The sequence below is a fragment of the Papilio polytes genome, unplaced genomic scaffold, assembly GCF_000836215.1.
Source record: "Papilio polytes unplaced genomic scaffold, Ppol_1.0 DF824191.1, whole genome shotgun sequence".
Taxonomy (NCBI): Eukaryota; Metazoa; Arthropoda; class Insecta; order Lepidoptera; family Papilionidae; genus Papilio; species Papilio polytes.
Genome location: NW_013525013.1, coordinates 3480136 through 3503341, shown reverse-complemented (window position 1 = coordinate 3503341; position 23206 = coordinate 3480136). Strand labels below are relative to the sequence as shown.

Here is a 23206-nt window from a genome sequence, read left to right as displayed (position 1 = left end):
GTGGTGTTTTATATTTATATGTCTATTATTCACGTAAGAAAATACTTTTTAATCAATAGATTGGGACAATAGTCCCGTAATAATAACTAGGTATCGAAAATCAATGAAAACATTTTAAGAACTTTAACTAACTATTACGTAGGGTTGAATGGTACAAAATGATTTTTAAAGCTTTAATTTAGACGCAGATGTTGAATACGAACATAGGTCGTATACACAGTTATATCACATACCAGCTGTATATAAGTGTCTTACGTTAAAAAAATCATAAAACGAATGGCGGGGTTACTACGCCTATAGTATATATTTTTATCTAAACAAATCTTATGATCTCATCTCTTTAGAAGTGCGGATGTTGTCAGAGACCCTTGACTTCTTTTTAAAATAATAAAATTGATATACACAACTTATTCCTAAAAACGATAGAAATATTTTGCCATCCATTATATGTGGAAAAGAGTAGGAGAAACAAAATAAACGGTGAATCGATATTGTGTTGGATTAAAGCGAGAAAGGTTACTCGAAGACCATTTAAGTATGATACATATGGTGACGCGATACTTTGGACGTAAATGTTACTTTTCTAGGAGAGCCGATCTATTGCTGGACGGTCGGTGGACCTTTGTGGGACACTTCCGACAGCTGGGGCCCAAGCTGATGCGTACGGCTGCGGCACTAGGCAGGTTACTGCCGAACGTCGGCGGCCCGAAGGCGAAGTGCCAGAGACTGTTCATGGGCGTCGTTGGCTCCATGGCGCTTTACGGGAGGGCTTTTGCCCGGACCCTACCACCTTGACCGTACTCGAGTGGCGAACCAAGGGGAAGTTCGCCATTCCGATTGAGTAGCAGAGGGCGCGTGGTTCTCCGCGCAAGAGCGGTCCAAACAACCGAGGAGGCGTAACAGCCAGTCACCAACGGGGAGTGGAAGAATATTTGCTGTGTGCCCACACCCCGGTGCCCGGTGAAAAGATGGAGACAGTGGGGTTTTAGTTGGTATGCTCCCGCTTATCGGGTGTGAGTCCAACATAACCTCCGCGCCTTTCCCCTCTTAGGGCGCGGGGGTATTCGTAAAGCATTTCCCCACTATAAAAAAAAAGGAGAGCCGATCTATTCATAAAACTGTTTCTGCTCCCATATAACTTGATTTAGGTACTAGATGTGTGAAAAACTGTTTGACTTTCAAAAGATCAGCTCATATATTCTGGAACAGTTGAGTTACGGCTCAACAACTCCAGGTCAATGTCATCAATTTTTGTTGGCCTACTACATGTTGTTTCATAAGAAAAAACTTTCGTTCTAAACAAAGATATAATAAGTAGGTAGTAAGGAAGTAAATAGCTCTGATGCTGAGGTGTGCATGGTATAGACGTATTCGTATAGACCACCCATATTAATCGGTAACTCTGCAACAGATTAAGAATAGTAGAAATTGAATGTTCGCACATGGCAATACTTTTAACCAATAAAGACGTTGTCAATGTAGTTTTCTTTACAAAGTTAAAGACTGATTCCCGAAAGTGTGAAATTAAGTGAATTAAATAATTTTAAAACCAATTTACAGAAAAAACTGATATAAACACATCTTTTAAAAACAGTCACAATTTTTTCTCTCCATCGACTTCAATTTCGTTATTTTGTAATTTGTGGTTTGTCTGTGGTGAATGAACATGGCTGGCTTGGTTCGTTGGCTATGTAGTTTTCGGTAGCAATCTTTAATCTTCCCAAACTGTTTAGTTTATTCAATAGGTTAGATTACTTTGTTTTATTTTAATTCCTCTCATTCATATATACATTGTGATAAACAAAACTTTTGTGTTGTATAGTTGAAGTGAAAAGTGAAGTGTAACATGTCAACCTGTAGTTTTTAAAAACAAGGTAAGATGAAAAGAATCCTCAGTTTTACATGAATAACACTGTAGCAACTTTGTTATGAATGATTTAGTAATATAAATGTTTCTCTAATTAGGTATCGAAGTTAAAACATGGATTTCGGACATCCTCCACCAAATATGAGCATGCCTCCTCCCGGCATGGGTGGTCCTATGGGCCCACCTGGTCGTAACAACATACGCCATAATTTTAGGCCTTTCAACTACCAGATGCGCTTCCCACCTCAGGGTCCCCTCAACATGACTCAAGATGATTTCGATGGTAAACGTCTTCGTAAATCTGTTATGCGTAAAACTGTTGACTATAATGCTGCTATTATAAAGGCTTTAGAATGTCGTGTTTGGCAAAGAGACTGGCGGGACAGGCACGCACTGCAACCGGACGCTATGTACACTCCTGACCTGTTACCGCCGCCCTCTTACCCCGATAATCCTATTAACGCTGTCACAACACGTTTCGTTAAAACCGCCACTAACAAAATGCGATGTCCAATCTTCGCAGTAGCGTGGACGCCAGAAGGTCGTAGATTAATAACTGGAGCATCTTCTGGAGAATTCACATTATGGAATGGTCTTACGTTTAACTTTGAGACAATCTTACAAGCCCATGATTCCCCAGTAAGATCTATGGTATGGTCACATGGCGAAGGCTGGATGGTAACCGGTGATCATTCTGGCTTTATCAAGTACTGGCAAAGCAATATGAATAATGTTAAAATGTATCAAGCTCACAAAGAAGCAGTCAGAGGAATTAGTTTCAGCCCTAGTGATTCAAAGATAGTTACTTGTTCTGATGATGGCACATTACGTATATTTGATTTCTATAGATGTCAAGAAGAAAGAATATTGCGGGGTCATGGTGCAGATGTGAAGTGTGTTCAATGGCATCCAACAAAAGCTCTTATTGTGTCAGGAAGTAAAGATAATCAACAACCAATCAAATTGTGGGATCCTAAATCTGGAACTGCTTTATCAACTCTTCATGCTCATAAATCTACAGTTATGGATTTAAAATGGAATGATAATGGCAATTGGCTTATAACAGCTTCAAGAGATCATTTACTAAAGTTATTTGATATACGAAAACTTGGAACTGAACTGCAAGTGTTTAGAGGTCATAAGAAAGAGGCCTCAAGTGTAGTATGGCATCCAAATCATGAAGGTCTATTTTGTTCTGGAGGTTCTGATGGCGCTATTCTGTTCTGGAATGTTGGAACTGATAAAGAAGTTGGTGGCATTGAAGGTGCTCATGAGTCTATTGTATGGACTATGGCATGGCATCCCTTAGGACATATATTATGTTCAGGTTCTAATGATCACACATGTAAATTTTGGACTCGTAATCGTCCTGGAGATCAAATGAGAGACAAATATAATTTGAATACTCTACCACCAGGTGTCCAAGATGATCATGATTTAGAAGAACCAGCTGTGATTCCTGGTATGGGGCCAGAAGACAAAGTTGAAATATTTTCTTCTGACACTGATAAGGTTATACCTGGCTTAGATTTGGACACATCCTTTGTGCCCATGGAATTTGAAAAGAAAATAAAGAAAGTACCATATAGTAAACCTATACCAAGGAACTTCCAAGCACAGTGGAATCATGGCCCATCAGTGGATGAGGCCACCAGTGAAGCATTAACTCAAGCCTTAGTGGAATCAGTGCCCGGTGCTGTACCACTTCAACAATTGACACCATCTGCTATTTATATTTATGGAAAATTAATCACTGTTGAAGCTGGCTCCAAACTAGAGAAAGCAATCACAGAAGGACCTATTGCTTTAAAAAGATACATTGCAACTGGTGAAATAGAAGAATTACATGATATGATGCCTCATTTAGAACATGATGCTGATGATGAAAATTTCACACCTTTTGAATATCCTATTCAGGATCCTGATGCTGAAATTCCTGATGATGAGGGTAGAGAAAAAGAAAATTACATTGATGATCAATTCTATGATGAAGAAAATGACATTTCACTAAAAGAACAAAATAATCAAGAAGATTATAATAATTTTGATAATGGCTCAGATATGAACAACATGGGACCCATGAACAACATGCCTCAAATGGGTATGATGGGTCCCCCAATGCCTATGACTATGGGGCCAATGGGACCAATGAGTATGCCACCACCTCACTTGGGTAATATGCCTCCGATGGGTAACATGCCTCCAATGGGTAATATGCCTCCTATGGGCAACATGCCTGCTTTTCCTGACAATGGTTATAATAAAAACCATTATGATTCTGGCTTTGAAAACCAACAATTTTCTCAACAAGAAGATGAAGAATACAATGAGGAAGAAAATTTTGAACAAAATTATGGTGAGGATGGTGATAATGACATGAATGATAGTTTTAATAGAAATCAAAGGTGGGGTGGTAATTATCGAGGAAGAGGCCAAGACTATGGGAGAGGTCATGACCGTGGCCGAATTCAAGATAGAGGTAGGGGTCGTGGTATGAACGGACATCGTGGAAACCGTAGAGGAATTAGTAACCCACGTGGTTCCCCCTGGCCCCGTAGGGGTGGCGGCGCTCATCGTTCTTTTAGAAGGGGTAGCAAATCAATTTCTAACTAGCACATGTTTTTGGTAAACGCATGCACAGACTATAAATTTTTCATGAATTCAACTGTAAGTGTCTTAGTGTAAAAATATAGTGAAGGCGAAAAATGGTTGTACATAATTATTTACGGCTTTTGTTATTATGGTAAGATTGAAACATAATAAATTTATATTATGTCAAAAAATTATTTTAAAATTACATACAGGTGACCTCCTTAACTTGGAATTTCTGGTGAGTTGATCAGTTGCTTTTGTTTATTAATTATAAAATTGAAAAGTTCTTAAACTATGTTGTTACTGTGCCAGGTAATTTACACATGGAATTAGTAAATCATCTCACAAAAGCTGCAGATTGGAAGAATGAAGAACTGACCAACATTTTCGCGGAGCAAAAACCAGCCAGGGCGGAGAAGTTACTCAACGTTTTTATAGTAAGAGACTGGTATTTACTTGAATTATGTTATTAATAAAGAAATAAAAATAAAAAAAAACACCTAATTACCTTATGTAAATTATAATATACATTTTTGTTTATGTGGGAATAAATGAGTAAAAATAAAGAAAACCTGTCCAAGGAATATCCTATCCTTGTTTTCCAAATTGGTCAGTACAAAAGATCAGATTTTTTTTTCTTTTTATCTACAAAAACAAAAAATGATACTTGTGGGATAAATTGTGCATGCAATGACTAATTATTAGTAAACTCTGTTTTATGTGGTTTAGTTAATAAAATTGAATTAGGATTCTTTCATCGAAATAAGCAAGGGGATTGAATAGAATTGCCAGTTTTAAAATGAAAATATCTCAGTTACTGTTTCTAAAATAGTTTTGGTACATCAGAAGTCTACGCTACTTGTACCAATGATAAGAACCTTATTTTAAACACTTATTTCATTATTTGCTTTATTTTAAGCAATTTTGTGGTTGTAAATGATTTTGTACTGACTTTTAATGCATATCCTTATCACATTCCTTGGACAATAAACCAAACTAGACAAAGGTTTCTGTAACATGTTTAGTGCTTCGATATAGAACTTTGATTTATAGCACAATTTGTAGTGAAATAAAATTATAAAATTTTCAAGGGTTTCATTTGCTATTGCCCTCTAACACCTACATAAATAAAGGAACATTTATAAAATGAAAGTGTAGTTTTCATTTAATATTTATTTTATTTCAACCCTTTTAGTTTTTTTTTTATTTAGGCGCTCAATGAGGTGTGTTTGTTGCAGATGCTTTGGAGATGGGCGTACTGGCTGGTGACAGTTTCAGTATGTGCGGCGAGCCAATATGACACCGGAGGGGACAAAAATGCGATAACAGACATTGGAGAGAATGCAACAGAACGCTTAGAACCTATCAATGGAACACCAAACTTTAGACTGATCAAACCGGAGAAGGTTACACAATGGTTTCCAGAACGAGAAATCAAACTTGATAGTTGTGTTCGAAAAGCAAGATGTGAAACATTGGGCAAAAACACTTGTTTAGGTATTAAATTACCATACGATAAAACGAGTGTACACCTTACTTTCTATGATACGCAGAATAAAATACAAAATCAATTGGAATTGTACAGGGTGTTGATAAATGTGCCAAAATGTTGGGCTGTGATTCAACCTTTACTGTGCGCTGTGTTTATGCCAAAATGTGAACGGATACTTGGACAGGATATGGTGTATCTGCCTTCATATGAAATGTGCAAAATAACAATGGAACCTTGTGCTATTTTATACAATACTTCGTATTTCCCGTCGTTTTTAAAATGCAACACAACAAGGTTCCCCTCGAAATGTGACAATGCTGCTAGAGAAATGAAGTTTAATACAACTGGAAAATGTTTATCACCTTTAATACATACTGACAAAACTGTACATTTTTATGAAGGTAATTTTTTTACTTTATTATATTTCTTTAGTAAAATTTGCTGTAGTAATGTGTAGATACATAATTTAAAGTTTGAATTGCAGAAGTCAAGGAGACTGTTTTTTAATTTCTTTCCTATTGATATTGCTTGATAAAAAGTTTATTTTTAGTACACATTTATTTACTGTTTTAATTATTCCAGGTATATCAGGATGTGGTCTACCGTGCCGGGATCCGTTATACTCTGAAGACGAACATCAACAAATACATCGACTAGTGGCTTGGGGGGCTGGAGTCTGCTTGGCTTTCAATTTGCTGACTGTCGCCACGTTTCTTATAGACTGGCGTAGTGCTAACAAGTATCCTGCGCTTGTCATCTTTTATATCAATATGTGTTTTGCTGTTGCTTCAATGGGGTAAGATTATTGAAATTAATTTTCTGAAACAATCGTAAATTTATATCTAAACTAGCTTTCGCCCGATTTTCCGTCCGCGTGGAATTAAAAAAATATAAAAGTGAGTAGCCTTTATGTTCTTTCAGACTATCCTCTACATCTATACCTAATTTCATCGAAATCCGTTAAGCCGTTTAGGCTACATACTCTAACAAACATCCATCCATCTAAACTTTCGCATTTATAATATTAAAAATAGATTTGTCATTTGGTGTTGAATAAGTAGAAAATCTATACTAAGGTTCATCTTTTCTTTTGTTATTTGATTTTTTAATGCTTTATTGCAGTTGGTTGGTGCAGTTTGGAGTTGGTTCGAGGGATGACATAGTGTGTTCAAAGGATGGTACCAGACGACGCGGGGAGCCTTCAGCTGAGGAGAATTTGTCCTGTGTGGTCGTGTTTGTCTTGGTAAGAAAAATTACATATGAATTTTCATACTTAGACTTTTTTAAATAGTATTTTATGTGTGAAAGTGCTTGTTAGAAAAAGAGTGAATATGCTGAATCGTTTTGATTAAAAATTTCGTATTCTGACCTATTTTTGCATTTGCATTATAAGATGTGATTAAAGTGTGTGTTAATTAAATGTTTTTTTTCTTCTAGGTATATTATTTCATGATGGCTGCGTGCGTTTGGTTCGTTATTTTCACGTACGCGTGGCATATGAGTTTTAGAGCATTGGGTGAGTGAAAATATTTTTTACATACTATTTTAATTTTTAATACCATATAGGTTACTCATTTTTGCCTTTTTAATTCCACACGGACAGAGTCGCGGGCGAAAGCTTGTATGTAAATAAAAATGTCGCTAATTGCGTTTAAAGCTGCACTTTATTGATAATATTGATTACAGGCAAGATCCAAGACAGGATAGACAAGAAGGCGGCGTACTTCCACTTGGTGGCGTGGTCGCTGCCGCTGGTGCTCACCATCACCACGATGGCGTTCGGCGAGGTGGACGGCAGCAGCGTCACCGGCGTCTGCTTCGTGGGATATGTCAACCACCCAATGCGTGCCGCCTTACTGCTGGCGCCACTATCTGTTGTCTTGATACTTGGAGGATACTTCCTTTTACGTGGTAAGTAGGTTTACTTCAATCTATTCAAATTATTGTGAATTTTATATATTCCTTGTGGGGTATCTCTCAAAATGGCAATATGTTTATATTTATTCACTTTTCGCCCGCGATTGCCTTCGCGTGGAATTAAATAACTTAAAAGTAATCTGCCCATGTGTTGTTTCAGACTATCCTCTACATTTGTACTAAATCTCCGTACAGCAGTTTAGGCTACAAACGTCCATCCATCCATGTATATTTCTCATTTATAATATTAGTAAGATTACTTAGGGCCTGTCACACCGCTGCCTGATAGAGGTCCAGATAGCTTAAAAGTGACGTCACTGTCAGAGTACCAAAATCCTATACCTCCATCATATTTTATCCGTTAGGCCCTTAAAGTTTTGTATTATTTTGCGGTATTCCTTATTTAAAGAATATTATCGAAGGTCCTCGATCATCAGGCCAAAAACTTTTGATATCGTGGGTATAAATATCAGCCGCTCTTTTGAAACTGGAAATTATTTAGCCAGAATATCGATGTTCCTCATTTCTTATCGATTTGTAGTAATAAATGAATTGTGTGTTTAAGGTGTGTTTTCACTGATCGCGGTGCGTGTGTCGAGCAAGGACGTGATATCGGCGCGCGCGGCCAACAAGATCCGGCAGACGATAACGCGGTGCTCGCTCACCGCCGCGCTCGTCGCCGTCTTCATCACCGTCACCGTCGCCTGCCACGTCTACGAGTTCAGGAACGCGGACTCCTGGAGGCGAGCCTTCATGAACAATATCATGTCAGTATCACTACCACTAATAAACAAATACCATCTTAAGGGTTTAAAGCAGAGAGTCAAATAATATATAGAGAAAGCATAGTTGACATTTCACATGATCTACTAACGCTATTGAAAGATCCTCAAAACCACATGTCAATATAATTAAATGCCAATAGGTACCGGTCATATTTATATTTTTATTTTGTGACACTGGTTATTTTATAACAAAATATTGAGCTTATTATAATTTTGAAAAATATTTTATAACATGTGAAGATAAGGACATGAGGTGGCGTACTAAATTTGACAACTAACATAGTACTTCAAAGAAGGTACCGGTGAAAATTTTTATACTATGTCTAGTCTCTATTCTTAAATGTCTGGTTAAAAGGCATTTTAAAGACGATAAGTTCGAAAAGCTGGTGTTTATAAAGATGGATCTGTTCCAGCTGTCGTCTGGAGGCGCTGAAGGAGCCTGAGATGGAGTGCTCCGCGGGCGCGCGGCCCTCGGTGTCAGTGCTGCAGCTGCGGCTGCTGTGCTGCTTCGCGGCCGGCGCGCTCATGGCCTCCTGGACCTGGACCCCGGCAGCCGCCGCCGCCTGGAGGAGATACATGGCCAGGTAAACAAATGGGGATAAGGGACGGATACCTACATACATAAATTTCAAACCGGAAACGTAAACGAGTTTCTGCAGCTTTGTAAATGTATGCATAATTATGCAGTTTACTGTAAATAGCGTTACTTTAAAAATTTTGTATGTTTTCTTTTAAGTATCTTAGTGCAAGATAATGCAATTTATTGTCCCTGTTTAATTTAACAAAACATTACTGATATTATCTAGGCTTGTGTTTAACATATGACAAATAGATTATTATCCTGAACAATAGCTTAAATACAAAGATATTTAAAAAATATATAGATGAGGCATAGTGAAATCTTTTCACCTGTACTTTCCGTGAAATGTACTGTCAAGTTTAGTACACCATCTCGTGTTTTAACATGTAATAAAACATTTTACGAAATTATAAGCTCCATTTTGTAACACATTAAACAGTGTTACAAAATAAAAATTAAACATATAAATTTTCTTTAACCATGCTTAAGTAGCACTCAAATTCCACTCAGCGCCTTTTATTACTGAAGGTAGCTGATAGTAGATAGTAGGTGGGGTATCAGTAGGGTGTAGTGTGCGCGATGTGTCAGGAAGTGCGGGTGCTCGGTGGAGGCGGACGGCACGCGGCGCGCGCGCAAGGACGAGCTGATAGCGCGCGCGTACCGCCGCCGCGGCGAGTTCGCGGCGCGCGGCCGCATCTCCATCTCGCTGGGCGCCTCGCGCCAGGACCCCGTCGGCCTCGGCCTCGACCGCGCGCCCATCGACTGCCACACCGACGACAAGCACGAGAGGTACCCTACACCATCACATACCATCACACAACATCACACACCATCATACCACATCACACGACATCACACACCATAACATACTATCATATTAAAAACTACTAAATCTACTTTACTACTTTATTTTATTATATGTATGTTATTACAAAATCTCTTACAAGACTTTAAATTATCTTTATTTCTATACTAATTTTATAATGTGCAAAGATTTATAGTTATAGATTTTTGTACGTATAACTCAAAAAAACTGGGCCGGTATTTAATAATTCTTTCGCCATTAAAAATCTACGTTATCACTGAGTAAAATAGGCTATATTTTTAAACTTCACGTGGACGAAGACGAGAGCAACATCTAGTTTTATATAAAGTTAAAAAATGCGTCATATATACTTTAGGATGTTAAATGTATCAGGCTATTTCCTTGTAAAGAAACCAAAACTTTTATTTTTGATGTCGTGGTACGAACAGTGGCTGTACGTCCGTGCAATCCTTTCCCGCGTCCATTGACCCCGATCAAATCTATTCGATACACAACGACCCGTATCTAATCATAAAGCGAGACTCGCTTACAGCCACACTTTTTGTAAACGATTTGAATCGACTCGACGCGCTTCACAGACATCGCGTTTACATGTACAAAATTAATTATTTGTACATGTAAACGCGAGGCAACCTTTCTTAAATACGATATGAATAAAGATTTGTAAAAAAAAATATTCTTTCCATTGCAATATAAAGAAAATGCTTATCTTAATATAGTGGGAAATTCAGTCTGAAGGATTCATCTATATCTATACTAATGTTATAACGAGAAAAGATTTGTAATTTGAATGTATTGAAATAACTCCAAAACTACTGGGCCGATTTCCAAAATTCTTTCACTGTTAAAAAGTTATGTTATCGCTGAGTAACATAGGCATTTTAGCTAGCTAGTGTCGAATACAAGGTAGACTGGTTCATTGTTTTACAACAAAATTATTAAAAGTTTATAAATGATTATTTTCTCATTCCAGTGGTGAACTATCATCATCATGGGCGGCCAATCTGCCGCGCTTTGTGCGGCGACGTGACGCGCTCGTGTTGCCGGCGCACGCGCACCACTCGCTCAGCTCCACACCCGACAGGCGCAACTCACAGGACTCGCAGATCAGCATCAGTCTACGTCACGTATCCGTCGAATCACGTCGCAACTCACTCGACAGCCAGCTGTCTGTTAAAATAGCTGAAATGAAGACTAAAGTCGGCAGACGGAGAACCAAACATAGTAAAGCGAAGAGAAAGGCACGAGCCGCGAATGCGAGAAAGGAAAGTACACCTTCCATAGAGAGTCAGATAAGTCGATACTGGCTCCAGGCTATGGCAGCTAATAATGACCCCTCTAGAGAAGAGGTCAAATTCAGCTTCGATTGAGTCATATAGTTTTAGCTTTTAGCACCGAAGGTAACTCACAAAATACAAATCTATTTTTTAACACATTTACTAACAGATTCTTTAGAATTTCAAGTTAATATAAACAAGTCAATAAGTTGCATTAATTTTTTCCTTATTAAAAGGATTTATAAGTATTAAATCAAACATTTTTTATCTGATCAATGGCATTTCTGCAATATTTTTCTAAAAACAATAGTATATAGTAATAGTACAAAAATATGTTTTTTTTTTAAATTTATGATTTCACTTACTATGAGCTTTTAATGTTACGCATTTAACATTTCCTACTATTTTTAATAGCTGCTATTTTGACTTTACATGAATTTAAATGAAATTCTTATTTACAGACAATTTTATCTAAATAATTATGATTATATTTTTATATTTCGTAAAAAATTCGAAAAATGAATTTGGATGAAAAATTATATCATTTAATTATAGGTATTAACTAAGGGTTTTTAAGTACTAAATATAAGGTTATGGTTAAGTGAAAAAGTTCAAATAATTTACGATTTAATAGCGCAAAACTGATTTGCTTAATTAAAATAGGATGCAATTTTACCTCATAATCCGGCCGCTAAACAGCAAAAGACTGAACAGAATCTCTTATCTTTATTCATGACAAACACAAGATAATCATATAATTGTGCCATAAATGATAAATGCCTTCAAAATGTTTCGTAATATGAAAAAACGTGCTTGTTCATGTATCTTTATATGAAGTTTATATTTTTTACGACGGTGTTTTTAGATTTTTTACAATAAGAGACATTTTTAAAAGGCAACACTGATAGTTTTAAATTTGTACAAAGATCGTAGATGGTTGTGATAAATCTATGTTGTGAAATGTGGTGTAATATTTGCTTCAGAATGCTAAGTGTATGAAATATGTGAGAGAAATGAGAATTTATAAAGCTTATTTGACTTGGAATGAATGAGTTTTTCTACAGAAATACTAGAAATGTATGTGTTGTCTGTTGGATGGTCACTGATTTTTATAGTTGCTTTTTATCGCAATATGACTGAGAATTGTTTTGAAAGGAGAAAAATAGTGTTGAATCCTGGTGATTGTATTTTTTATGATTATTCAGGGTTATATTTTTTTACGACTGTACATGCGTAAAAAATCGTAGCTAACTTCACTGACTCGAGATTGCAATATGAACGTTGTGAAGTTATTTTATGAAGCGTTGTGTAAAACAATATCGGTCACGGAGATTGCGTTGCCGCGTGCAATGTTTGGATAATTAACTCTGCAACATGTTGGCAATGTTAATTACGGTGCGTTTCCACTACTGAAACATTTGAACATAGACATTCTTAACTCTATTTCAAAGGGAATGAGAGGGAAAGCAATATGTTTAAGTGTTACCGCATTAGCTCTCATTCGCACGGACGCCTTTTTAACGCTCTCGCTTGTAAAATGCATTTTTTTTTTATTGTAAGGCACGTTGCAAAAACGCCCGTGCGAATGGGAGTTTAGAAGCATAGGGTTGACACGCATGTCCGTAAATTGGATATTACCTCTAAAGTCTGCACCAGCTTTAAATTTTGAATTTTTTTGTGTAAAATTGTAATGAATTGATTACCAACAGTTTAGGATAATAAATAATTTTAATCATTTACGCTAAACCGAAGTTTTATTTGATCCTTTTTGATATAAAATGTGATCCCTTCTAATGTATTTAACATAGCAACATTTTTGCATATGCTGTAATCTTTTAGAGGATTAAAAATAAAACATTTTTTAATCATTCCTCGTTTATTAAAAACAAAGGTAAAAGTAGGGTCACAAAAACAAATCCGACCAGCGACTGTCAAACGACAAAGAGCAGAAAAACAAAATACCTAATTAACTTAGGTACTAGATTTCCTAGATAATACTTAATTCCGATACTTATATTTACTACTCTATTATTTAAATTGCTATTATGTTAGAGCAGGCAAGATAATGCAAAGTAAAGGAACTTAGATAAATATTATACTTTAGCCTCTACAAGGTCTTAAATCTCTTTCATTTGACATGCATAGAAAATTAGTAATAAATCATCGATCATTCCTATAATAAAATCATTTTAAAGTAATTAAGTGGGTATTTTGATCAATATTTGATGGTATTTTTAATCAATACAACATAATTTTCTTTGAATTTCAAATCAAAAAGAGTATAAAAAGTTATTATGGCTTTAATTTATTGATATAAATAGATCACAAGCACTAATCACAGACAGCGTACGTGGCAAGATTTAAGTAGCTTTTTAATATGTTTTATTTAATTAACTAATAACTTATGAAGACAAATCAGAATAACAAAAAACCTAAGTAATTATTACTTATTTAAAAATTAACATATGAAAGCATAGAGATCGTATTGTGTTATTCGAAATCAATCTTCAATGTTATAGTGTATCAACATTTTACAATGTTTATAACAGTTTAAATTATGCGATATTGTCATATTTTGGCTTAATAAATAGTGATGACATGCATTGTGAAATCAACAAAATAAGAATAAAACTATAAAATAAAGGAACAAACAAGAGGAATAACGCTTAAAAATACTGTCAAATAAACGTAATTTATAGTAAAATGTACTCTTGGAACCTAAAAATAAAGTCAAAATTGCACAATTTAAATTTCAGGAATGTATCTTTGGCGCTTACAAACTACAAGAAAATAAAATCACAAAAATGTGTATTATAATTCGTATCAAGAAATTTAGACTAAAAGATTATATATTTTATAATCTTTGCTAAAATGTTCATGTGCATTACATGCTATAAAATAATATATCTTCTAACTTAAATAAATGAAGTGCTCTCAATAAACATTATTATGACATTATGTATTGTCTCTTAAGACATGCTAAATAATACTTCTAAGTAGCAAATAAAAATGTACCCTACTTATGGAGAAATAATTATCACACTTTCACAGCAGTTCACCGAATCAACTTATGTAGCTCTGGCTTTGCGAATATTCTTTTTTTCCGCTTCGGTGAAGCCGAGAATATTTTCGATGGCATTGAGATGACCTTGATGATTCTCTGGGTCGGTGAGAAAATAATATATAGCGGACTTCAGGAACTGTAGTGTTACCTCGGGGTCTACATTGGACTTATTGCCTTTCTGCGACTCCACGATACGGCGGTACATTGCCTGAAAAATAATTACATTTAAAGGTGCAACTACAGGATATAGAGTGCTACTAATATATAAAATAATTAGTTATTAGTATGTTAAAGTGGTATGAAGGCAAATAAGGTACTAGGTTCTAAAGAAGCTACACACTGATGGAAAAAAGGAATTAATTAAAACACTCAATCATACATAATACTACAAAACTACTCAAATCAAAGTAAATTTATACCTATATGGATATTCTCAAGCACTTATTGAACCCAAAAACCGAAAGAGGCTGTTTCATAATTTCACATGCAAATAAATTATTAGCATTAAACTTGTGTTAAAAGTAAAAAGCTACAAGTTATTTTTACCTTATTAATTAAATAAAATAAAGCTAAATATCTTATTATTGTTAGCCCTTGAAGTATTATAAAAAATATTATTAGTGTTAAAATAAATATGTACTTAATTTATATTAATAAATTGTTACAAAAGTTTTATTTTTGGATGGACATTATTACATACAATTGTATTGTATTACTTTGTTATAAAAGTTTTCCTAATTCCTAATTACCAGCAGATTAACAGAATCCCACACCACCTTCCACCTATGAGAAATAAAAAAAATTTACTCTTAACACAAATAAAGATCTCTGACCAGTGCGGTGAAGCAAAGTGAAAGAAATAATACAAATAATGTGAACAAAATTTCTTTCTTCCGATACAAAATTCCAACCTTGCGAGCTCCTAGGACCCATAAAGAAACAGCCTCCTTTGCACTTAGAAGTGCTTGTGACTTTGTCGAGCGGTCCGTTGTGAATGCCGTATCCTGTAATTCACTACACATTAAAGCTGTTCTGGTTAATTGCAACTACATGTGTCATATTTGTGTTTTACTTGACACCAATGTTTATTTGCTGATCATTAATAAACTATAGTTTTAGCACCAACAAATATTAGCATATCTAATAGAGAAGAATGAAAGTTATAATGTAACTTGTACGTTTTGGAAAATGATAGTTAATAAATTAGCTAAACCTCTGATTAATAAGGAAGGTTAAGATAGAGGAAAGTTTACTTCTATGTTATTGTTAACTTACTCGGACATTTTCGAGCTCAGTCTGTGTAATTTGTAATTGCGTCAGTAATTCTTCTACTGATACTCGGTTTAGCTGGCCTTGTGCTACATCAGTTTCGCTTTCCTGCAAAAGATAAATACAACTTAATAATTTACAAATAAAATCTGTAAAAACGACTTAAAAAGACTAGAGTCATTCTCTCACTTTCTCTGTTTCAAATTTAGCAGCCTCAACTCCTTTGTTGTACATCTGCAGATACATAGCGCGGTGCCTGCCTTCTTCATCTTCTAGTTGTTTGCTGGCATCCTCCAATTGTTTCTCCAATGTATGAATTCTCTCTTTAGCTTGCTCATAATTAGGCAGTAATTCTGAGTAGCGAGTATTAACATCTGCCAACTTCTGCAATAATGCTTCAACTTTATCATTATGGGCTTTTTTGAGTTCCTGTGTGTCCCCTACATGAGATCTCATCATTGTTTCAATCTTACTTTCATAATGAGAAATTAGGATGCGGCGTTCCTCTTCACTGTTATTCACTTCGGTCATGCAAGATGCATCATGTGTAAGCAAAACAGACTCCTTGGAGTGAAGTGATGAGTTTGTCAAGTCTTCAAAATGTCCAGAGTCAGTGAAAGAACCTTGCATATCATTGCGACATCTTGTGGGTGTCTGATCCTTGAACAGAGGGCTGTCGGTTACATCATACTGCCTGCAGGACTCTTTGCATTTGATACTCTCCTCAATTGAGGCTTCACCAGCATTTTCCCTAATTGTCACCATTTCACTAGAGTTTGATTTTTCATCAGGGGAACATATTGATGCTTTGTACAATCGTAGTTCTACTACTTCTTTAGTCAGATGGAATATTTCACTATCCTTTTTTTCCAAATCCTTCTTAGCTTGACAAAGTAAGGCTTTTAACCGACGGATTTGTTTCTGTGCTCTTTGTGTTGGTGTAAGATATTCATCACCTGCCAGTCCTGCATGAGATGAGCAATGTAGGACATATCGCATAGATCTACCGCTGAATGTGGTTCCATTAAATGGGGCATAGCCTGCATCAACCGAGGCAGCAGTGGCGGCACTGCCATAACTATGCAGAGATTCATCATCGGGCAAATCTTCTGGGGAACCTGGTGGTGTATGAGCTGAATCGGTCATACTCAGATTTCTATCTAAGCAAGGATCTTGTGGTTTAAGGCAAGATTTTCTGGGTTTGCCCTGATTATTTGAATTAAATGACTGAAACAAAGGTTATACATTTGGTAGAAGTTGATATGTGTTATTCGTAATAACATAATGGATTGATTGACATTTAGTTTGTTAATAGATATTTTGTTAAAATATTACATTTGGAAACATTACTTCAACAATTCCTTTGGGTTTTTAGTCAATTTATAAGGTATTGCCTAATAAACATTTTGTATTAATTACAATTATGTTAATAGCATTTAAAGCAAGATTTCTTTTTGTTATAAAGACGACACATCGACATTGTTGTAATAAGTTGTTTTAGCGCTATACTTACATGGCTCCGAGGGCGATGGCTTGGCTCTGGTAGTCGAGAGCCATCGCTTCGTGTCTTGTGGTGTGAATTTTCCGTGATTATTGGTATTAATTTTCTTGTAGATAATGGTGACCGCTGCACCATTTTCTCGCCGCGCAGTCGCAGTGAGGAAGAGCGTCGGAAATTGCCGATGACATTTCCCGTGCAACAGTGGTCATCGTGAAACTCGAGAATTCTACGTCCTGAATTTCGACTCATTTTCTTCTTTAATGAACATTGACGTTGCGTGCTGAAAATGTAACAGCTGGTAAGAAACAGCGCGAAAAAATAAGAGGTTATGTTAAGAAAAACAAAGTAGAACAGATAAAAAATAAAATGAATTGTTAATATTTTCTAACAAATAAAATAGGAAACCAACCTTATATTTGATACACTCAATAGTGAATTTTATTAAAATTATAAATAGGTATACTGCGCAAATACGTTTAATGTTTGCATGAAAATCTTACAAGAATTAAAATATACTAGAAAAAAACACAAACGTTACATTTAAACAGAGAGGTGTCATTTAACGTCACAGTTAATTTTTAAATGACATTAATTAAATCACAATTAAAGTGTGGACATTAAAGAAAATTCTGCCATTTAAAATAAAATAACTAAATTCTATTTCTCTTAGCGAACAGTTTTGAAGAGTGCACGGTTTGCAGTATCGCCGATATGTGTTTGTAATATTAGCCAACTGTATTGTGGTTTAAAACTAGGTTCAAATATCCAATGTGAAATCAGGTCAGTTGCAGTAGGTATGTACTTCACAGGTAAACGTACGTGTGGTAAAAGTATTATATAACAGAAAATGTACATAATATCACGATAAGTATTTTATTTATATTATTTATGTTAGCTATACATACTTATATGAATACACACTTTTTACCACTAGTGGGATTCACGTTTATCAAGGATTTAATTAGGAATTAAATTATACTTATTTGCCTTGTTTGAACCTAAAAATAGCGTTCTCCGATAATAGACAAGGATTAAAAATCAATTTTACAAACAAAAACAAAAACGCTAAATATACTGATGTACAAAATATGAAAGTATGGTTGAAACTTGATATGAAATAACTTCTACTAAAAACAAACACTTCGAATATTGCCTAATCGAGCTATTGCTGTAGTACCACATTGTTCCGGCGCCAAGTAAAATTATTTCTATTTTTTTTTCATGACTCAGGTGTTAGATTTCGACGAAATTAGTTCTTCGTCTTTTCCTATTCTTACTGCGCTTTCTACTTAATTATATTTAAAACTTTCCTGCGCTTAAATGTTCTTTTTAATGGTTCGAAGCAAAAGTAAGAAAAGTTGATTGAATTGATCGAATGCCTTATTGGTTTGTATGTTTAAACAAAATCATCGCGTGATGGCAATTGTTCCATGAAGTCATTGTTATTTATCATTTATTCTGCATAATGTGGACATGCGACAACTTTCCTTTATTATGCTTCTTTTTGTCCAACTAAATTAGCTTGTGTCTATCAAAGCAAAAAGCAACCTATACCGATTGTAGTATTTGATGTGCCACATCTAGAAAATAAATATTCTTGTGCATGGCGCACTGACTATAATGTCCTCTAAAAATAATTTAAAAATAACCGTTATCTGCACAAGTCTTGTTTTCTAATTAATAATTAACATTCCATACGTAATATGACGTAAGCCCGATGTTTATAGTCCATAACTTTGGTATTTCAAATGAATTGTGTTTACAAAATAATGTAAAATTTTTAAAGACCCGCAAACTTTGTTTAGAAGTTGTGTTACAACATCGAGTGCGGTATTGCACAACAATCTAAGAAACAGCAATTCAGAGTATTACAAGAACGTACAACAATCAGTGAGCCATGGTTTGTACTTCTTTCGCGATTGTGCTGTGTCATCGACCTTATTCCGGTTTTTAGATGCTCCACTTACTTCAGAATCATATTTTACACCAAGTAAACATTATTATTCTACTTATTACTGTGTTACTAGTCTTAAATTAACATAATCTATTAGGAAATTAATTTTATTCGTATATTCATGTGTGATTTTATAAAGTTTTTGTACGTGAGAACATGTTTCTTTGTTCAACCTTTTACTTGATATATCTAGTAATTGTGATGACCTTGATGTTTTTGTTTGTAAGCAAAAAGTGCGCGCGTACATTTATGATGGAGGCAATTAAGTTACATACGAATATAAAATGTTTCAGTACAAAAATAGCGCGAGTAAAACAATTATAACATTTTTCGTAACTGAATATGACTTTATGTTTACAAATAGAGTAAAGAATGTTAAAATTAATTGAATATTATAAGGAAAAGATATGTACAAGGTACTTATTTTGCGTCATGCCTCATAAAATATTACGTGCAATGTAATTTACTGTCTATAAATTAAATTTTACATTGTACGTTCACTTTTACTTATCAATCCTTACGGATATAGGTATATACCGTATACAATATCGCTGCGTAAAAAAATTAATAAAAATATGCATTTATGACTATTGTGTGTAAATAGTTCTTTACGTGCAATTGTTATATAATGTGAAATTACTTACTAGTATAGTTAAATCTATGTTAGAAATAAAATTATAATAAAAAATGGACTGAAAATAAATTCCCACTGAAATGGCAACACTATTTTATTTATTATTAAAACGTAGGTAGTCAAAATATTATTCTTGTAATGGTGTTCTCAAGAAGATTTTAAAGTAAGTAAAATATATGTTAAGGAACTTTAGCAATAATTTTAAAGTACTTACTAATAATTGCGCGCTGTGTGAATTTTTCAACTTGCATCATTTTCATTGGTAACACATTTTTCGATTCAGCAGCACTCATCGTGCACAGAGGTTTTATAGTTTCGTTATATGTCAATAGTTCGTTCGCACTATATTATTCGATAGAAAATCCTAGAAATATCAACTCGAATCGCAAATTACATAGAGTAAACCATTCACGTTAACTTTTACGCTAAGAATGTTGCGGCGAGCCGTCGGAGCGCAGTGCGTGCTTGGTCAATGTTTGTTCACGGTTGCTTGTGCGCGACACTAGCGCTGTGGTGCGCCGAACGGCAAACATTAACATCGGAAAGAGTTTCCATTGTTAACAGTTTCAATAGACCTCGACGTTATGTAGCACTCGATTGTTACGAAATTATCTATTTTTTAAATCATATTTTTAACCACCAAGTCTGTGCTACGCTAAGTAATCGTTTATTAGCCGTACATTGAAACAATAAGTCACGCCATCTGGTGGCTTAACGGCTTTCTCACAGATTCCTATCGATACATACAGTTTCAGATGCTGGTGTTAATAATTGATTTGATATGCATTTTTGTATAATAAAATAAAAATATTGAGGCGCAGTATATTGAAATATGAAGTAGTTTTAGCGCGGAGTGCAACGTCAATGGTACTATTTGGTAATACTCTACCAATAGAAATCGTTTCACTAACAGCAATGCGGATGGAAATTGTGGCGGCAATATTTTTTCATCGTCAGCAATTACGACATAGTCTGATAACGATACAAACGTGCACTGTATAGATTAGGTACCGTGTTTTGGTTTTACAATTTCACTTTTTTTTTTCATAAATTGTAACCAAACATAATATTTACCATACAGCACCAATCTCCGATTTATAAATTACTTAGATAAATAAAGTCTTACTTTCCCCAGGTCTAAATATACATAATTTGTCCCATCTTATAGAATCAGAAAATATTCACCGGACAGCGCGTGCTGTTGATTTGTTGGTTAAATGTAAATATTTATATGAAGAAATCGCATTCTTTATCCATTTTTATATTTCCTGTCGCTTGGATATATTTACTTATGTATTTCCGAACTGATATATCTTAGGGCGCGTACATACTAGCGAACTAATAAAAATAAAATAAAAATAAAAATATTTTTTATTACACTTTCTATCATATCATATGTACATTTGGTAATACGAATGGATTTTTACGTACATAAAGCAAATTTTCTTCCTTTTCCTTTCTCTCGTAGTGAAATGTTTGAGTTTATATTTAAATCAGATTTATGCCAACATACAGATATTTGGTCTTGATAATTATATTTTTCTTTTTAATTTGGAATCTAATTAAAATTCCGAGGTTATTTCCTGCCAATGAATTTTATACCTTGAAATTGTGATAGCGCTGTACGCAGTAGGTCATATGTTGAAAACCATTTATAAAGTTAAGAGGTAACTAGTTACCTTTTTTATTTACCATGAAGTTGCATTAATTTTAGTTATTGTAAATATCCTTATTAAACTAGTTTAAGTGTCATGTTAATGTTGCATATATTGTTATTATTTAAAGACATACTTATGTTTAGCAATATTTTCATTTACCTTATCACTTTTTCGTAATCACAGGATATACTTATCTACATGAAAGGATGCTAAGTTACGTGGCATTGAAATATCTACAATAACATTGAAGAAAAGTGATAGTCTTCGAAATTCGTTGGTAGATTACGTGGGTTCATAATGGAATTGTCTTAAATACTAGTTAAAAACTGCTGTTGGAGAAGTAGGTTTTTTTCATATCATAAGGTGGCAAACGAGCAAGCGACCACCTGAATCCGCCAATATGACGAAGCGTCCGCTGCCTAACCTTAATCGACGTTGGAGGAAACGTACATAAAGAGGATATTTCTCCTTCCTATGCGTCTCCTCCAGCGTAAGATCTACGTTCCCCTCCCATCGTTAGGGACTAAAGTTGGGCCTCCAGCACCACACTCAGACGAAACGTGGAATTGCTCCCATTTCACGCCTGTCTTCTGTGTGGTCGTGATATTACACCGGGCGAGCCGACACACTCGTACGTAGACGTTAAAGCAGGCTCTATCACTGTTAAAATTTTATTATTTACAAAATTTTTGAAACCAAAATTCACTTACGTATAGTGATTCATTTTTTAATAATTAAAACCTTGCCACAGTTTGATGCAATGCACTTGTTATCCGTAAGTTGCACTAACTCTAATTTGTCTAATTAACACATTTCCTTCGTAAACGTTACGTACACTGCACATTTCGACAAAACAATTTTTACATAACCGTCTTACAGCGTGGAATTGTTCAAAACATGCACGACCTCTTTACACTGCGTTGGAGTGTAATATTGTGTACGACAAGAGTTTTCTTTTAATGTTATCTACAGATATCATATAATAAAATAACACGATCGCGTTTCTTTTGTTTGATAGAGATATTTGATAATTTTTGACTCATGAACTTGAATAAAAAAATGTACTTAAATTAACATCTTACTTTATTTATTTTATATACCATATATCATCTTGTATTTTATTTTTCATTTATACTGGAGCAATATATAATTCATAAATAATACCGAAACGCCGTAAGAGTAGGTTTTTAATAATGTATGAAAAGATTTTTCGAGCTGTTTTCGGTGCCCACGATACAGGCATTGCCTAGTGTGGGCATCACCAGATTAATCGTATATGAACCACAATTTGTAATTATCTTTTAGATGGTATAACTGCTATTGTAATTGTTAATCTCTTGTTTTTCAATAAAATTATTTTAAATTAAAAATTAAATTAATTAATGCTTTCATGTAGATAAAATAGTTTTGAAATTTGCAATTGCCATAATGTTTTTAAGTTACTGCATTTAGATTTTATTTTATTAATATTCTATATGTTATTAATATACCTATCGATTAATTTAGTAAAGTTATTTTATCCATACAATGTATGAAAATGAAGAAGATGTCGATGTTATTAGATTACATATTATCTTTTAAAATGATTCTTATCGAGAATGTGACTTATCATCCTCGATAAATTTTAATCATTTTTTATAAATGAATTTCTAAACTGTTCTTGTAGTTATGGTCTACCTACGTAGATAAGCCATAACAAAAACAAAATACACGAAAAACAAAAAAAAATGCACTAAAAACAAAACAAAATACACCAAAAACAAAATATTCTCAAAAAAAACAGTACACTA

General features: G+C 34.6%; 3 protein-coding genes across 7 annotated transcripts; 2 read left to right on the top strand and 1 right to left on the bottom strand.

The window, feature by feature from the left end:
• Positions 1-1594: 1594 nt before the first annotated feature.
• On the top strand, positions 1595-4605 carry LOC106110827 (pre-mRNA 3' end processing protein WDR33). The gene is made up of 2 exons (XM_013292749.1): positions 1595-1874; positions 1966-4605. The coding sequence occupies exon 2, from the start codon at positions 1982-1984 to the stop codon at positions 4478-4480; it is 2499 nt and encodes an 832-aa protein (XP_013148203.1). The 5' UTR covers positions 1595-1874; positions 1966-1981; the 3' UTR covers positions 4481-4605.
• LOC106110828 (protein smoothened) lies at positions 2061-13082 on the top strand. 2 transcript variants are annotated; one of them, XM_013292751.1, is made up of 10 exons: positions 2061-2150; positions 5698-6352; positions 6534-6747; positions 7074-7194; positions 7389-7467; positions 7638-7862; positions 8434-8635; positions 9067-9237; positions 9822-10022; positions 11033-13082. In XM_013292751.1, exons 1-10 carry the CDS (start codon positions 2139-2141, stop codon positions 11427-11429), a joined length of 2277 nt encoding a protein of 758 aa, XP_013148205.1. In that variant the 5' UTR covers positions 2061-2138; the 3' UTR covers positions 11430-13082. The 2 variants fall into 2 exon arrangements, with proteins under 2 accessions (XP_013148205.1, XP_013148204.1); XM_013292750.1 differs by lacking the exon at positions 2061-2150 and adding an exon at positions 4678-4896.
• A 113-nt stretch (positions 13083-13195) lies between these two features.
• Positions 13196-22338, bottom strand: LOC106110830. 4 transcript variants are annotated; one of them, XM_013292752.1, is made up of 6 exons: positions 22127-22338; positions 17183-17450; positions 15859-16896; positions 15676-15777; positions 15312-15404; positions 13197-14608 (listed from the first exon to the last, which is right to left on the bottom strand). In XM_013292752.1, the coding sequence occupies exons 1-6, from the start codon at positions 22138-22140 to the stop codon at positions 14405-14407; spliced, it is 1719 nt and encodes a 572-aa protein (XP_013148206.1). In that variant the 5' UTR covers positions 22141-22338; the 3' UTR covers positions 13197-14404. The 4 variants fall into 4 exon arrangements, with proteins under 4 accessions (XP_013148210.1, XP_013148206.1, XP_013148208.1 ...); XM_013292754.1 differs by lacking the exon at positions 22127-22338 and adding an exon at positions 17580-17660; XM_013292753.1 differs by lacking the exon at positions 22127-22338 and adding an exon at positions 19973-20247 and having other exon boundaries at positions 13198-14608.
• Between the last annotated feature and the right edge of the window lie 868 nt (positions 22339-23206).

Coding starts and splice junctions, on each gene's coding strand:
- LOC106110827 (XM_013292749.1), top strand. CDS start 1,982: ATGGATTTCGGACATCCTCCACCAAATATGAGCATGCCTCCTCCCGGC.
- LOC106110828 (XM_013292750.1), top strand. CDS start 4,783: ATGGAATTAGTAAATCATCTCACAAAAGCTGCAGATTGGAAGAATGAA. Junction 6,748..7,073: donor TTTGCTGTTGCTTCAATGGG/GTAAGATTATTG, acceptor GCTTTATTGCAG/TTGGTTGGTGCAGTTTGGAG. Junction 7,468..7,637: donor TATGAGTTTTAGAGCATTGG/GTGAGTGAAAAT, acceptor TATTGATTACAG/GCAAGATCCAAGACAGGATA.
- LOC106110830 (XM_013292752.1), bottom strand. Junction 15,778..15,858: donor CTAAATTTGAAACAGAGAAA/GTGAGAGAATGA, acceptor TATCTTTTGCAG/GAAAGCGAAACTGATGTAGC. Junction 14,609..15,311: donor GGGTCCTAGGAGCTCGCAAG/GTTGGAATTTTG, acceptor ATTATTTTTCAG/GCAATGTACCGCCGTATCGT.